Source organism: Notamacropus eugenii, chromosome 2 (assembly GCF_028372415.1).
Source record: "Notamacropus eugenii isolate mMacEug1 chromosome 2, mMacEug1.pri_v2, whole genome shotgun sequence".
Taxonomy (NCBI): domain Eukaryota; kingdom Metazoa; phylum Chordata; class Mammalia; order Diprotodontia; family Macropodidae; genus Notamacropus; species Notamacropus eugenii.
The window spans coordinates 506,695,217-506,712,345 of NC_092873.1; the positions used below are offsets into that span (position 1 = coordinate 506,695,217).

The window sequence follows — 17,129 nt, forward strand, 5'->3', positions numbered from 1 at the left end:
CCTCACCATTAACCTCATCAGCACCACCTCCATGCTCAAGAGCTCTGAAATTCCTTTCTCTGGTCATGGGCTGTTGTCATTCCACCTTCCCTCTGCCTTACTTTCCCTGATCTTCCTCCTCACCATGACCTCCAACTCTTCGGCTCCTCAGTTTTTTCCCAGACCATCACTCCTACACTCTCCTCCCTTCTCTGATGAAACAATTCAACTCTCCATTGATCTCTTTCCTCAAGCCCCCTGTCCCCTTATCCCTATCACAGACCTAGCCCTGCCAAACCTAGGCCTCCAGCTCTCATTCCTTCAAGCTGCTGAGCAAAGCCAGAGAAAATGAGGAAACCGTCATGATTGTATCCATGGCATCATCTCAAGTGGGCGCTCGCTGCAGCAAGGCAATCCCTGTACACCTCCCTCATTGGTTTGACGAGGTTGAGGGGTGATCGGTACCCCAAAATACCGACAGTCCAGGTCGTGCTGGAATGAATTCGACTCGAGCCTTCTTAAAGCCAAAGAAAACAAAGTTTATTAAAGATTCACCAAATTGGGTTGCCTCTGTTGACCTGAAAACTTGGTTAAAGAAAAGGCAACAGGCTAAATGCATACATTTTATGATTTAATTAATTAATTAATCAATTCCCTATTAAAGACAATGGTAACATAATGCATTATGGAGCCAGAAATGTTCTGGCTACCAATACAAAGAATTGAGCAACCTTAAATATGTTTTAGGACAAAGAAGTGTTCTGTGTCCTTCAGATTTATGATCTCCATAAGTGACTAACTAGACCATTAGTAAAGGAATTTCTTAATTGCATAGACTGTAAATACAATAAGATAACAGAGTTTGACAAAGTTTCACATAGAAATTACGACCCAAGATGTCTGTGTTTTCTTTACCATTAACATGCCATAACATAGTATATGTCTACAAATATTAAAATATGGAAAACTTCCCATTATTCAAGATAGTGTCTTAGGTTAAAGGTCTCTTAAGGAATGTTAAGTCAGCCCTGGCAGGCTTTTGTTGACATAGGAAGAGGCATTCTCTGAGTTTGCTTCAGAGAGAACAAAGAGATTATTCCAAAATTTCATATTAAACATTATCACCTCTTAAGGAGCCTAAGCATTTGTGACGCTTGTATGCACAAGTGGGCCAGACAGAATATCAGCTAGACAGAGTCTGAGCTGGATTGAATCTGAGCGCCTTCATGGAGGTGAGATGGAACTAAATACAGAAAAGACTACAGGAAGGATGGGGGAGTGGGGGGGAAGTCTCGTAGAGTGATGGGAGAAGTTCAGGAAGGGAATCCCAGGAGAATCAAAGGCTGGAAACAGCTGGAGGCAATCAACAGACATCAGACTAGGGGGCGCCTAGGTGGGAAGCAAGTGGGGCAATCAAGAGGTAACAGACAATGGTCACAGGTTTGAGTATGAAAGGCCAGGTTAAGTGAGGAGATTCCAGGGGAGCTCAAGGAAGTTCCCAGAGTCTGAACCCCATCAGGTTCACTATCCTACAAACTGCAACAGCTCTCTCAAACCTCTGCATCAAACCTCCCAAGGCTCCCTTTCCTCCTGCCCTTTCAGTAGGTACTTTAGAAATGCTTCTGAACTACTGACTGGGGTCTAGTGGGCATCTCTGGTGGGCATCTCATCTTTCTTGCCTCATCTCCCTCCCTGCTGCCTCACCCCCTTTTGGAACCTCTCATTTATGGAAACTTCTATGCTGACAATCTATCCTTCCCAGGGGTGGGAAACCTTTCTACAAATGAGAGATCTGAATAAGACTCCTCTCCCACCAACTACTGTTGCCAAAACCTCTGAACATCTTCAGTTGCCCTCACTTGTGGGCAGCATGTTCTGACTAGAGACCTGGGAGTCCCACTCCCCGACAGCCCCCAGCAAGGACTGCCTTCTGCTAGGGGTGAATGAATTTTGTGTGCCCGGCCTCCTCTCCAGCCTGGTGCCCCAGGTATGGGGTGTGTAAGTTTCTCCCTAGCTGGAGATGAGACCACACCTAGTACTTTTCCTCTGCTGGCCCAGCCTTCCCCCACATGCCTTTCCATTAGACAATTAAAGAAACTTGCTGCTGTCAACATTGATTGTTCTAATTCTTCTACCAAGCCTCCCTAAATCCTAGCAACCAGACCTGACATCGCACTAACATTTTGTCTCTTTGCAGCTTCTCCCCAAGGCTCCTAGCTCCGCTCTAGCAGAACCCAGCTTCCGCATAACAATCCTTCAGATACTGAAGAGGGCATTTATGACCCTCCTGAATCTTCCCCTTTCCAGGCTGAACATTCCTAGTTCTTTTAACCAATTGTCCTATGAACCTGTGGCCTCTCCCATTCTGGGGGCTCCTTCCTGTACTGTCTCCACCTTCTCAACGCCCTTTCTACAAAGAGGTACCCAGTGAACTCAGTGTTGGCCCCTTCAACCAGGGCAGACTCTTCCTGGAAGCCATGCCTTTCTTAATGCTACCCAATATCCTCCTGGCTTTTTAAATGGCCAGAGCTGGCTGCTGCCTTGTTGCTGAGCCTACAGGCCACAAAACCCCCCTAAACCCTTAGCACTTATTTGACTTGTACTAGACTGAATTCATAAACTAAGGAAGTGGACTTTACTTAAGGGGTAAGTATGTGGTTGGGGAGGTGACTGACAAGGGTCTCAGGCCCAGTCCTACCCATTCACATTCTCCCTCTCTCTTTGGGAACCAAGTCGGGGCCTGTCAGCTGGGTCTTAGCCAGTGGTGTCAACTCCTACCCAAGCAGCACCCGCCCTGAACTCAGCCAGTGGAAGAGTGCTAGAATTAGTGTTAACCATGACAGGTGTACGCCTGAATGGGAGGGGGGCATCTTTTTAAATGGCTCTTCTTCCTCCCATATAGACTGAAGTCATGAAAGACAGCTAGAGCTTTCCAGCCTTCATCTTTGCCCAGGCCAGGGTTTCCCTTCCTTGAATGGGCCCTAGGTTTGCCAGCCTACCCAGATCCAGCTCAGCCTGAATGTCAGGGGCACCTTTTTATTCATTCACTCATATATTTGAAAAGAGCTCTGGACTCTGGGTCAGAAGAATCACCTTCCTACATAGGCTTCAACACTTAGGAGGTCTGTGACTCACTTTACCAGCCCAAACCTCAGTTTCTTTACCTGTAAAATGGGAGTGATAATAACTTGTACTATCTGTCTGAAGCTTTGGAGTCTCCCTGGTGGGCACCAGATGCCATCCTGGATGACTCCTGCTTAGGGTTGCCTCCCTCTGACATTGTACAAAGGAGGGACATGGCTAGAAAGAGTCTGAAGAATCAGGTCTCTGCTCTCAGGCAGTTCACCTAAGGTTGATCTCTCAGCACTTGATGACCATAGGCCCCAGTCATCCAACTTAGGTTGGGTTTATTCTTATTTAATACATGGTTGATGCTGGAATCAGAACACAGAGGGCAGAGATCAGGCCTTATTTGGGTCTCCCTTCCCAGCTCAGACACGGACTGACTCCCTGGGTGAATTTGGGAGGTAGTACCTTCACTTCTCTTTGCTTCACTCTACCCATTTGTAGTTTGGATCAGATGACCTCTGAGAGCCCTTCCAGCTCAGGCAGGTATTTAAAGTCCAATATTTGGCTTGCCTTCCCTCCTCTGACCAGCCAGGGGGTGAAAGATTAAGAGATGGACTTTTAGAAATGCCCTCAGATTTTTCTTTATCTCTTCCTCCGCCCCAAGGGAGAGGGAAGTGCATGGAAGGGAAGAGATAAAGGAAGCCCACTCAGAAAAATCACAAATGATTAATGAATTACTGAGTCAGGGGAATCTGGCTGACCCTCCTACCTCTTCCCTCCTTTCCCTCTGCCTCCCCTTCCCTATTTCTCCTCTCCTACAGTCTTTTCCCTAGGCCCTTCCTCTTCTCTCCCCCCCATCCCTTCCTTTTCCTGTCTCTCTCCCTCCCCTCCTCCCTTCTCCCTACTATCCCCTACTGACCCCCTGGATCTTTTGGGGGAAAGAACAGAGGTTGCAGTTCCCCATGGTCCTATACCCAGGGAGGACCTACCTGGCCTTCCCCCTGCCTCTTTTTCTCCTCTTGGGAATAACCCCCTGCTCAGCAGGTGAGGCCAGGCTCCTCTCTCTAACTCCCCATCTTGCTGTGGTTCTGTTCTGTTCTTCTAGGGAGGCTCTGGTTCCAGATCTGTCTGACCAGAGGGCAAAGGGCCCTCCAAAGTGACAGGAGGGAAGGCTGAACTACCTGAGAGTGAACCCTGAGTCAGGAAAATTTGGGTTCCAATCCAGCTTCAAACACCTACTAGCTGTGTGACCTTGGGCAAGGCCTTTAACTTCTGCCTGCCTCAGTTTCCTCCAGCGTAAAGTGGTGATAATAATAGCAGCACCTTCCTCCCAGGGTTGTTGTGAGGATTAAAAAGGGTGATCTTTGTAGATCGCTTAGCAGTGCTTGGCACATAGTAGAGGTAGACGTTTGCTTCTTTTCTTTCAGGGTATCCCATGGACACCTGCTTCAGCCCTTCAGGGTTCCTCCCAGGCCAACCTTGCACAGGTCACTTCCCTCTTTAGGCCTTGCTTTTCCCATTTTCTAAGCTCCTTTTCATCTCTGAAGCCCTTGTTGTTCCAGATATCTCTTATAACAGTCCCTGAAATAGAAATGCAGGAGGCCAGCCCTCATTAAGTATCTGTTCAGTGAATTCAGCTTGGGCCGCTCCCTAAGGAGGGGAGTTAGCTAGTAACTGAATGAGCTCACCTGTCTATCCCTCTGCCTTTGCCCAGGGACCCACCCAGTACCCTGGCATGGGGTTTATATTTGCAGCCTTGGGTGACTGGCCACACTGAGTTTTCCTTAGAAGAGGATTCTACCATGGAGTCTAGTACGCAGGCCCCCTCCAGGGCTCAATCAGCCTTCTCTGCCACCTCCAGTCTTTCCTCTCCTGACTGAGAGAGAGAAAAGTTAGTCACCACCTTCTTCCTAATAATGAACTGGAGGATCTTCTATCTACTCTCTCTTGATCTTGTATGAACCTACTTACTGATAGGCTATCTCCCTGTCTAGAAGATTCTTTGCATCTCCAGGGCCCAGCTAGCACACAGCAGTCCTTAAGAAATGATTGCTGACTGACTCAAAAGACAAAAATCCTTCCCTGCTGTCCTAAAGCACAGTTTTGACCATGTCACTACTCAATGGTGGCCCCTATCACCTCCAGGATTAAATCTGTGTGGTGGCAGCTGATTGGAGGAGGGCCCTGGGGTGGAGGATGGGGAACTTGTAGGAAGCAGATCTATTAGGAGGCTATTTTCATAATGCAGGCCTGATATGAGGATCTCTACCAGGGTGGTGGCAGGGTCAGAGGAGAGAAAGAGGCAGAGTCCAGAGATCTTGGGAAGGTAGAAACGAAAGGTCAGGACTTGATTGGGGCTAGGGGGTGAGGAGTCAAGGATGACCCCTAGGTTTGGAGTCTGGGTGATGGGGACCCTGTGCCTGAACTCAACTTTTCCCTTCCCCAGATGTGAGGCTGTTTGGGGAGGCTGGGGCTACTACCCTTTTCTTCCCTTTCTCTCCTTGGATCCTGACATTTCCCTCCACCTCTCAGGAACAATCCCCTGCCAGTGACTCCAGGCCTAGGTTGGACTCTGAAGTTTACACGGGACAGTGTGTAGCTGAGCAGAAAAACTGAAGACTTAACAAGCTAGCAAAGGCCCTGCTCTGAGTTCACCTGACCCCTGCTGCAGGCAGAACATCCAGGGCTGGACGCAGGGCCCATGTCAGAGCAGGACTGTGCCAGGGGCAGAAGGTAAGGGATGCTGGAAGAAGAGCAGATGCGGGGCAGAAGGCAGTGCCCAGGTCTCCCCCAGATTATCCTGGTACAGTGGGGCTCCCAGGTCCTGAACTAGCAAAAGCCTGGAAGGAAGGAAGAAAGGTCATGCTGAGATGGGCTGGGCAGAGGGGCTTCAGGGAGCTCCTGCTTTGGTGGCCCCCTCCTAGGAATGCTGGGATCAAGAAGTCCTCAGAACACTGGGCCCCTGGTCTGTCTCTCTCTGGCGCTTGGCATCACAGAGAGGGCTGGAAGGGGCTCCCGATACCCTGCTGTCCTCCCAAGACTGAATGCTTCAAGCATCCTTTTCTTTGAATTACCCTGTTTGCCTACTTGGCCTTATCTTACTTACTAACTAACTTGTGAGGTCCCAGAGAGCAGGGCCCTGTTCTTTCCATCTCTGAATTTTGGTGAAGCCTCACCATGAATGAACATATGTACCAAGAATGGAGAAAGAAAGAAAGAGAGGAGGGAGGAAGGAAACGAGAGGGAGGGAGAAAGGGGGAACAAAGGGGAGAAAGGAAGGAAGGAAGCATTTATTAAGAACTGACCGTGTGTCAGGCATCATGCTAAATGCTGGAGTATAAACAGAAGAAAAAAGCAAGGTAAGCCCCCCTCGCAAAGGAGCCCCCATTCTAGTGAAGACACAGAGATTTCTTTAGGAGGCATGAGATGGAAAAGGTCTCCTCAGAGATCTTGTGGCACAGCCTGGATTCCTTTCCTCTGGTGAGATACGGATCATGGATCACGGATCACGGATCACGGATCACGAGGCAGCACCTTAAGGCCAAAACACCTCCCTCAGTCAGCACCTAGGAACCCTTGTCCTAGAACCTTCTAAGGCCAGCACAATGAGAATGGGTTAGATGCCTTCTACGGTGACTCCCGGCTAACATTTGTGGGCCCCTTAGGTGAGCAAACATCTCATGGGATTTTCACAATGGTCCTTTGAAGTTGGGTCAGGAGGGCATGGTAAATGTTAACCCTGGTTGAGCCATGAGCCTCGGGACAGTCTGCTGAAACAGATCCACGGTCTCCGTTCATCATGGCAGCCAGGCTCCAATAGAAAGGGAATTGTTTTCCCATCCAAGCTCCCAGACCCTTTAGGGATCCCTGGCGCCCCGGTTCTAGACAGAGCCTGCCGGCACTGTTTCCCCTACTTGAGTCTCTATTTGGGTCAGCCATGCGATGCACACACAGTAGTGGGGTGCGAGTCTGCAGTGGGCTTAGAGCGGGGCAAAGGTCGGGCCCCCTTCGGGCGCGGGGCCGGGCTGCGCAAGATCGCGGATCTGTTTTCCGACGACCTGGATGAGCCTCTGCTGCCAGGTCCCCGCGGCCCCTAGGGGCACACGCGGCAGCGGCTGCAGCCTGGGGCGAGGGCACAGCGAGATGGAGAGGAAGAAGGTGGCCCAGGCCTCAACCTCCCAGCTGGGACAAAGACCCGCAGGGTCCGGGCAGAGGGCGGACACGTAGCTCGGGGGCCGTGGCTGCGCGCTGCCCTTGGCACGGCGCCGCGACCCTCCCACGAGAGGGCCGGGGGAGGAGGACCCCCTGCTAACCTCCGGGTCCTCACTGCCTGCCACGCGGGTTTGGGGATTTTTCTTGGGCAGCCTGCGGGCTCAGTGCTGAGAAGGAGGAGGGTGCAGGGCTGCGAGGAGGTGGGCGCAGGACCGGAGCGGGAGGGCGCACGGGCGAGAGGGTGGGCACACGGGCTAGAGGGAGGGCACACGGGCGAGAGGGTGGGCACACGGGCGAGAGGGGGAGGGTACGGGACTGGGGGAGCGGGTGAATGGATCAGTACATGACCGGAAGGGGAGGGCGCGCGGGCAAGAGGGTGGGCATAGGGCCGGAGTGGGAGGGCGTACAGGCTGGAGGGGGCGGGCACAGAGCGAGAGGGGGAGGGTACGGGACTGAGGGGGCGGGTGAGTGGAAGGGGAGGGCGCACGAGCGAGAGGGTGGGCACACGGGCTAGAGGGAGGGCACAGGGCCGGAGTGGGAGGGCACAAGGGCGAGAGGGAGGGCACAGGGTCGGAGTGGGAGGGCACACGGGCGAGAGGGAGGGCACAGGGCCGGAGTGGGAGGGCACAGGGCCGAAGTGGGAGGGCGCACGGCCGAAGGGGGCGGGCACAGAGCGAGAGGGGGAGGGCACCGACCAGCCTGCAATTGAGGAAGTCGCAGCATTGTGGATCTCGGGAAGCACGCCCGCCGTCTTACTCGGACCCTTGTCCCCAGAACGTTCTTGCCAGCAGCAGGACTGAGGTGGGAAGCACCCCGATTTAGCCTGGGGATCCCCCTCCCTCCACCGTGTGTGTGTATGCGGGGGTGGGCCCCGGGGATGGGGGGTGGGGGGGTGGGCTCTGCCTTGCGGGGCTCTCCTTTGGCCCACCGTCTCCTGTTTGTTTGCTTGGCTTGGGCGGAGTCCCTTCCCCTGTCCCTGGTTCTGCTTCTCGGACAGTGGCAGGATGGCCGATCCTGCCTTGGCCACGGGGGGTGGAACGAGGCTTCTTTTTGGCGGGTAGGGCACGGTTCTGCCTTGCCCCTTGCTCAGTGCCCCTAGCTGTGAGATGGGGATCAGGGACCTGTATCACGGATTAGTGCCATCTGGGGCCGCTGCTTCTCCCTGCAGGTCGGTGACGGTATACTTGGAGGTTTTCCTGCCACGACATCGTTCGTCTTCTTCCAGGGCTCACGAGGACAGTAAGGGCAGAGGGCCAGTTCCTCCTTCCCCTTTTGGAAAGGGCAGAAGGTGAGAGAGGCGTGTTTCCCTCTCCCCGGTCACGTTGGGCCCCTTCTCACCTGCCAGCTTCCAGCTGGATTTTTCTTGTTTGAAGCCATCAGGTTTCCCTTTGGGTCCCTCTCCCTACAAGTTTCCATCATTTTCCGGACACTGACTGAATCCCCATTATCCTGGGGAAAGTAAGGCACTGGAAGAGAGGGGCGTCTCCTCTTGGAGGAGGGAGCTGAGTCAGGATGGGATGTCAATCCCTGCCCTTTTATCCCACCCTGACTCCATCCTGCTCTGACCTGTCGCTGGTGGGCAGCCTTTCTCTCCCCCCCTCTCCCCTTTTAGCTGGGCAGGCTTCAGGGCCCTTCCAAGATTGTCCTACAAGTATGGACTAAAAGTAAGATCATGTCGGCCTTCTTCCACTCTTTTGGAAGGGCTGTCCCAGTAGGGATTGAGATAACATTAGCACCTAAGGGAATGAGGACAGGCTTCCATGGGATAGGATCTGAGCCTTCAAGGCAGAGATGAGGAGAGAGATGGATGTGTTGCAGTTATGGAGGGGGAGAAGGAATGAAGTGGGTCTGTTACCAGTCAGCCAGTTTGGTTCTAATGGGCCTGTATGAACCTGACAAGGAGGCCTGGGGCCACACTGTGAAGCACTTTAAAGTCCCAAGCTGGGGGCAGTGCGTTTTATCCTAGAGGCTCTTAGGGGAGTAACCAGGTGAGATGCCTGCAGTAGGAAGATTATTAGGACAGCTGTTTATGGAGAAGGGGGAATCACCCTCTTTGAGGAGGGACATTCAGTTCAAGATCTGAGCTTCTGCAGGGAAGGAGCAGAATGGCAAACCATTTAGGAGAAGGATCAACTTTGCCCCTATCTGAATTCTGGGCCAGCCCCCTTGGGGAATATCCAAGCTGGTGCTAGCCTGGTCCCCTCCCCCCATTCTGCCCTGAGGCTCTGGTGAACTTTACCACTCCAGGTGAAAGGGAGAAGCTGTTTCTCATGTGTCTCCCCTCCCCCTTCTTTCTGGCTGGAATTCCAGAACCCTTCTTGGGGCAATTGAGAACTCTGAGAAGTTCAGCCTGCCCTGTTCTGCCCAGCAGCCTCCCAGCCCTGGCTATTGAATAGGAAGGGACTGAGTCAGGAAGTTCCTGGAGATCCCTTGACAACTGGTTGTCCAGCCTCCGGAGACCTCCAGTGAGAGGTTCCCACCAGCTCCTGGGGCAGCCCTGGCCACTTGGGGACCACCCTCATCATGAGGGAGGGTCTCCTGACACAGCTGGAATTGGCCCAAGGTCATACCCTGAGACAGTGGCTTAGCCAGGAGTGGACCCCACTGGGGCTCTGAATCCTTGGGCTTCCTCCTCCACCTCTCCCTGGTCATATCCAGATTCCTTGGTCAGGACATGTTTGCTGAAAGCCTTTGGTGCTTAGAGATCACACCCTGCTAAGGACCTCGAGAGTGGCATAGAAGAAGATGGAGCAGAATCCCTGACCTCTGGGGTTTAGAGACTTGTGGTGCATTTCCCTAATAATATGGGAGTTAGAATCAGGTGCCAAGATAGGCACACATTTAATTTATCCTGCTTACCAGGGATGTCCTACATTCCCACACTGGCCACCATGGACCCAGTCACACCTCACAGAGGAACCTGCTTCTCTGACCCTACAGACAAGACAGGGGAGTTTAACAAGCAATGATGTTGTTTTTCAGTCATATTTGACTCACCTGGACCCCATTGGGGGGTTTTCTTGGCAAAGACACTGGAGTGGTTTGTCATTTCCTTCTCCACCTCATTTTACAGATGAAGAAACTGGGGCAAACAGAGTTAAATCACTTGCTCAAAGTCAGCAAGTTTTGGAGGCCCTATTGGAATTAATCAAGATGAATCTTCCAGATTCCAAGTCAGGACTCAATTTACTGCACCACAGAGCTGTCCAAAGTCCTAGCCTCGACCCGCTACTTAGTGCCTCTTCTATCTCTCTCTACATTGTACTGTTCATGCCAACTCCTTAAGGAGTTAGGTGTTGAGGGGAGGAGGGCTTTAAGTTAAAGAGTCTACATGGTTTTGGGGGAGAGGGCTTCCTGCTGGCCCAGTGAGGCCCTTTCTCAGGATTGTGCCCCTCATCCTGACTTCAGAGTTTTCCACCTGGGTGACTTTGGACTTCAGATTCCTGATTGGTGTGAAATGAGGACTGATGTTCTTCTATCTCTCAATCTATGACTCTGTTTTTGTGGTGGGACCAGGGGCTCCCACGGCCACCAGGGGAAGCCCCTAGTAATTAGGACAAACCAAGGTTTTTCACCTGATGCCTTCCCAGCTTCTCACTTACAGAGCCTGACTCTCTCTCCCTGCCTCCTGCTACCTTACCTTACCTTCCTTATCTTTCCCTCTTTACTGTGTCTTTTCTGACAGTTTTCATGTCACTCTTAATTTCCTCTGATTCAACTACTGGAATACACAAGATGGAAGTTGATTGTATCAGGGACTGTTTGAGTCTGCTTAAGTTCATGTGTGTGTCCTTCTGACAAAAGTGGTCAGAGCTCATGTTATGTTCTGGGCCCTCTCTGATGTCCGTGGTTTTGTGGCTGCTGATGCCACTGCTGTGAGGGGGCACTGCCCCTTGGGGTTCTACTCACCCTGCAATGCTTCTTAGGAGTTTCCCCCTTTTCCTCAGTGTACGTTATGGGTGGCTGGCTGGCCGTGGGCCATTTCATTCTGTCCTCAGCCACGGGATAGCTCTTTCTTTTCTGTATTGCAGGCAATGATGTCATCCACCCTCGTCCTCCACACTGGGCAGAAGATGCCTCTCCTGGGGCTGGGTACCTGGAAGAGTGAGCCTGGGCAGGTGAGGTGGGGGCTGGGCACAGGGAGAGCTGTGTTTGGGGGAGAAGGGACAGCCAAGGAAGAGAAGTAGGGGAAGACTTGACCCCTGCCCTCATGAAGATTGTAGTCTTTGCAGAGGAGAATATCAAGCAGTAAACACTTAGATGGTAAAGAGTTAGCAAACAGTAGGAGGCGGCTGCCCCTGGACCTTGTGCTCAGATCTGGGGGCCTGGGAAGGCTTTGGGGAGGCCAGTGAGTGGGCTGAAGGTTTGTTGTTTGGGGTAGAAGGATGGAAATCTCCCCACTCCACAGAAGGAGAAACGAGCTAATGAGGTCTGAGGCCAGCGAGTGCGCATCTGCATAGCAGGTGTCTGTGCTGGAAGTATGGCGTGGTTGAAGTGGAGGGGACCTCATCAGTGATAAAAGAGGGAGTGTAGTGGTGGGAGCCTCCCATGACCTCTCCTTCTGCCCCATAGCAATCAGACCTACTAGGACCAGGGAGGAGGGGAGGAGGTGACCATGACAAAGCTCCCTGGGGACCCCAGAGCCCCACTGGTGCTAGGGCTGAGGTGGGCATGGGCCAGAGAAGCCTTGATCCTTCTTCCCTCCCCTGCAGCCAGATTAGTGGAGACTGAGCACCCAGGTGCCAAACCTGTTCTATAATCCCAGCTTTCAGGAAGGGAGGGGGGAGGCAGGAAGTGGGCACCTGCTCTGTGGGGGTGGTGGGGGTGGGGGGAGCTGTTGGCCTGACCCATGGGGCTCACCTTTCACTTTTCAGTTTGGAATATCCTAGTGGGGTGTGTGTGTATGTGTGTCTGTGTCTGTCTGTGTCTGTGTGTCTGTGATTGTTAAGAACTTGGCATCTCTCCTCCCCTCCAAAACTCTGTCTCTACCCCATGTGTGACATTGTGGGGAGCCCCGGGGCTAGGCCACCTGTCAACTCAGTGCAGACAGTGGTCCCTAACCTTGCAGTACAGGAGCCGCTGACCCTGGTGTTCAGTCTGACACCCAGGAAACAGATGGGGAATGGGGGGGGGGGGTGCCTTCGGAGGGGCCCCAGGATTGGGTGTTGCTGCCACAGGGCTGAGGCCTGTGGAAGGAATCAGAAAGATGGTAGGAAGGAGGTTGGAGGAAGTCTGAAGTCTTATGAGGAGAGGCAGCCTGGTCTGGTGGTCGCCTACAGGCTTACTGTAGCTTCTGTTTGCAGAGCCTCAGTCCTCTCATCTGTAAAATGGGAATGAATAATCCCCATTATTGCCTCCCTCTCAGGGAATTATGAAGTTTGATTGAGATCCTGTCCATGAAGGACTTTGCTAATCATAAAGAGCCACGGTTATAAACATCATGAAGATACAGAGGAGTTGGAGGGCCAGAGGGAGCCTGCTCCTGGTGGGCAAAAGGATGGACACAGAGTAGAGCACCTGCCAAGGCAGGAGTGGCTTTGTGGGAGGTTGAGCCAGATGCTCAGGGAGGAAGCCTGCCCAGCCCAGGCTCTACTGGTGAGCCAAGGGCTGGTCCAGAGTCAGGGACTTGGGACCTGCATAGAAGAATTCTGATGAGGTTCAAGGAGGTGGGAAAGCTAGAGGTCCCCTCCAACTTGTGGGGAGGGGATAGGGAGCCATCAAGACGATTCCTGTCATCTGAGCACTTACTAGCATCCTGATCTCCATTTCCTGATGAGTGAACTGTGGCTCAGGGAGAAGTCCCTGCAAAGCAGCCCGGGGAAGTCTGAGGGGACCAATTCTGCCTGAGCAGAGGTGCCTGCCCCTTCCGCTTTTTCCAGTCCCATTCTCAGCACTTCCTCCACCCCCACAGGTGAAGGCTGCTATCAAATACGCTCTCAGTGTTGGCTACCGCCACATTGACTGTGCTGCCATCTATGGAAACGAGGCAGAGATTGGCGAGGCCTTGAAGGAGAATGTGGGCCCTGGAAAGGTAAGTGAGGTCTGGCCAGGGATAGTAGGGGAGCTCTGGAAGGGGAGGGAACCCGTGGAACCTGGGCCCCCACCCCTTTGGTTATACCCCCTCCCCTCCCCAGGCTGTTTCCCGCGAAGAAGTGTTTGTGACTTCCAAGCTCTGGAACACCAAGCACCAGCCAGAGGATGTGGAGCCTGCCCTCAGGAAGACCCTGGCTGACCTCCAGCTGCAGTATCTGGATCTCTACCTGATGCACTGGCCCTTTGGCTTTGAGTGAGCAGAGGAGATGGGCTGAGGCAGGGCTGGACAGGGCCAGAACTATTCCCACAGCACTGCATGCTGTTGGCCTTCATGTCCCTTTGTTGAATGATGAGAAAGTGGTCTTGTGCTGCTCAGTTGTATAGGGTTGGGTGAGTAAGGGGCAGAAGGGACCAGGGAAGGCCGAGGTCATGGGGCTGTCACATCCACAGGCGGGGGGACAACCCCTTCCCCAAGAATGCTGATGGCACAATGCGCTATGACACCATCCACTACAAGGAGACTTGGAAGGCCATGGAGGCGCTGGTGTCCAAGGGGCTGGTGCGGGCCCTGGGCCTCTCCAACTTCAACAGCCGCCAGATTGATGACATTCTCAGCATGGCCACAGTGCGGCCTGCTGTGCTCCAGGTGAGCCCGGGGAGCTGTGGGGGGGTACCCCAGGGATTGGGGGTGGGAGCCCTGGTCCAGACAGTGGGATGACTAGATGACAAGTCACTTATGTTCTGGTGCCTGGGGCTGTGCCTGAGTGACAGGGGCCAGTAGCAGAGGGGGTGTCCAGATCACTGCTGACAGCCTCTGTGATCTCTGTCCAAGGTGGAGAGTCACCCTTACCTAGCCCAGAATGAGCTAATTGCTCACTGCCATGAGCGGGGGCTAGAGGTGACAGCCTACAGCCCCCTTGGCTCCTCAGACCGAGCCTGGCGAGACCCAGCGGAGCCAGTGCTGCTGCAGGAGCCCCTTGTCCTGGAGCTGGCCAAGAAGTATGGGAAGTCACCAGCCCAGATCCTGCTCAGGTACGGCCCAGTGTGAGCCTAGGCTGGGGAGAGGAGGAGCTACGGGAGGCAGCCTGGGAGATGCCATGCTGAACTCCACTAGGTGCATGGCTAAAGTCGATAGGAGCAGGGGGGAAGAGGGCTATGGAGAGAAGGCTGTAGGCCCTAGGCTGACATTCAAGGCTCTTTCCTGGGCCTTGTGCAACATCCTTAGTTTCTCTGCCTGAAAAATGGGAACAATCGTATCCATATTACCAGCCATAGAGAGTTTTTGTAAAATGAAAGTCATGTTTGTAAAGTGCTTTTTTTTTTAAAGCGTTCTGGATTCCAGTGCCCATCAATGGTTCTCAAACTTCTGGGTCTCAAGATGCCCTTATACTCCTAAAAATAATGGAGAACCCCCTTCCCCAAAAGGGTTTGTTTATATAAGTCATAAATGTCCATATTTACCATATTCATCAATAAACATCCTACTGTGTGCCAGACACTATGTTTAAGGGGGGGCAGGGAGAAACAACATGCAAAAACCTGTGGACAATCAAGCTACAGATGGGATAAGTCAGAGGTGAGGCTAGGTTGGAGGACAGAGGGAAGACTAGGGATGGGGAAAAAGAAGGTGGGATTTTAGCTGGGACATGAAGGAAGCCAGGAGAGAGAGATGAGAGGGGAGGGCATTCTAGGCATGGGTCACAGCCAGAGAAAATGCTTGGAGTCCAGAAACAGAGGGTCTTGTGGAAGGAACAGCCAGGAGGCTAGTGTCACTGAGAGAGAGAGGGAGAGGGAGGGAGGAAGGAAGGGAGAGAGAGAGAGTTGATGTCAAATATAAGCAGACTGGAAAGGTAGGAAGGGGCCGGCTTATGGAAAGATCTCTAAATCAGAGGATTTCGTATTTGATCCTGGAGGTGAAAGGGAACTGCTACGATTGGTTGAGTAGGGGTTGACATGATCAGGCTTGCACTTTAGGAAGATTGATTGAGGAGGATATGGAAGGGGGCACACCCCGCCAGCAGCTAGAGTGAGGTGATGAGGATCTGCACCAGGGGGTGGCAGCCTCAGAGGAGAGAAGGGGATGTATTGGTAGAATCAACAGGCCTTGGCAACTACTTGGACATGATGGAGGTAGTGAGAAAGGGGAGTTGAGGATGACATGACCCCTGTACTGATGGTACCCTCAACTGTAGTGGAGAAATCAGGAAGAGGAGGGAGTGTTAAGAGAAAGATAAGTTCAGATTCAGACACATTGCACTTAAGATGACAAGATGACTATGAGACATTGAGTGAGTTAGAGATGTCCAGTAAGCATTCGGAAATCTGGAAACCCCAAGTTCAAATCTCACCTAGCTGTGTGACCCTGGGCAAGCCACTTAATTTCTGTCTCAGTTGCCTCATCTGTAAGATGGGAATAATAATGTCCCCTATCTACCAGGGTAGTTATGAGGATAAAATGAAATCTCATAAACTGCTTTGCAAAGTTTAAAAGTGCTATATAAATCCTAGTTATTATTATTAAAAGTTGGCTAGAGAAAACAAGGGAAACCAGAGTTTAGGGGCATCGTCTCACTGGTCTTTAGTTTTTCCATCTGTAAAATGGAAAAATTGGGCTGAATAACCTCTAAGATCCCTTCCTAAATTCTGTGATTCTCTGAATGGAGACCCTGTAACTATTTCCACTAGCCCAGCCTGCATTCTGAGCCCCAGCTGGCACTTGGGAACTGTGGGGGGGGGGGCAGTACATGTGGGAAGACCCTGCTAGGTGTGACCCGTCCCATCCCCCTGGGTCTGCTCTCCCTCCTTACAGATGGCAAGTCCAGCGGAAGGTGATCTGTATTCCAAAAAGCGTCACTCCTTCCCGTATCCTTGAGAACCTCCAGGTAAAGAAGCAGGCCCTGGACTTCGGGGTGGGGAAATGCACGGAGCCCTGGGAACAAGGCCTGGGCTCAGGACTCTGGGTGTCCCTGCTAGGTTTTTGACTTCACCCTGACGCCAGAGGAGATGAAGCAGCTAGGGGCGCTGAACAAAAATTGGCGGTACATCGTGCCCATGATAATGGTAAGGGCCATGCTGGTGGCTGGTGCCCTGGGAGGGGGCGCAGACAGGGCTGATGGGCCCCCTCTGAGATAGGCTTCTGTCTCTGTCTTTGCAGAGGGATGGGAAGCGGGTCCCAAGAGACGCAGGACATCCTCTGTATCCCTTCAACGAGCCCTTCTAAGGCCTGACTTTTCGGTCCAGGCAGAAGCCAGTATCAATACACACATTCTAGCCTCTTTGGCTCTGGCAGTTCTGAGTCTCTTTGTCTCCGTGTCATGCTGACCATGATGGCCCTTGCGCCAGCAGCTCACCACCTGGCCTTCTGTAGCCCTGACTGTGACAGCAGGACCTCACTGGACCATAGTTATAGATCTGAGGAGCATAGAGCATATAGAAGGGCCAGAATGCCCATAGAATCCTATTGCACAGGTGAGGAAACAGACCCAGCAAGGGGGCTTAAGGTTAGAAGGCAGAACTGGAACCCATGCTGGGCTAGCATAGAGCCTGCCCTTCATGCTCCAGTTGGGAGAGAGAGACTGGAGGAAAGAGAAAGGGGGAGACATTGAGGGAAAAGGGGAAAGAAAGAGGTCTGGGTATATGTGGTTTGTGTTTGCAGGCTGTGTGTGGTAGGTGCATGGTGTGTGTATGTGTGTGTTTGTGCAAAAGTGGGTGGGCAACTCTGCCACTGACTTACAGCTGACATGGAAAATACCGCCTGCCTCAGTGTCTCTTGCTGAGGCCCAGAATAGGGGAGTAGAATCTGAGAACTTTAAACTGAATTGGGGTGGGGGGAGGTC

General features: G+C 52.6%; 1 protein-coding gene across 3 annotated transcripts; it reads left to right on the forward strand.

Annotated features, from left to right (window-relative positions):
• The first annotated feature begins 6,444 nt into the window (after positions 1 to 6,444).
• Positions 6,445 to 16,572, forward strand: AKR1A1 (aldo-keto reductase family 1 member A1). Of its 3 annotated transcripts, none has more exons than XM_072649257.1 (10): positions 6,445 to 6,713; positions 8,486 to 8,548; positions 11,292 to 11,378; positions 13,172 to 13,291; positions 13,395 to 13,546; positions 13,744 to 13,939; positions 14,126 to 14,325; positions 16,103 to 16,175; positions 16,267 to 16,353; positions 16,448 to 16,572. In XM_072649257.1, the coding sequence occupies exons 3-10, from the start codon at positions 11,295 to 11,297 to the stop codon at positions 16,511 to 16,513; spliced, it is 978 nt and encodes a 325-aa protein (XP_072505358.1). In that variant the 5' UTR covers positions 6,445 to 6,713; positions 8,486 to 8,548; positions 11,292 to 11,294; the 3' UTR covers positions 16,514 to 16,572. The 3 variants fall into 3 exon arrangements, with proteins under 3 accessions (XP_072505358.1, XP_072505359.1, XP_072505357.1); XM_072649258.1 differs by lacking the exon at positions 6,445 to 6,713 and adding an exon at positions 6,805 to 7,460; XM_072649256.1 differs by lacking the exon at positions 6,445 to 6,713 and adding an exon at positions 7,879 to 8,061 and having other exon boundaries at positions 8,429 to 8,548.
• The last annotated feature ends 557 nt before the right edge of the window (positions 16,573 to 17,129 follow it).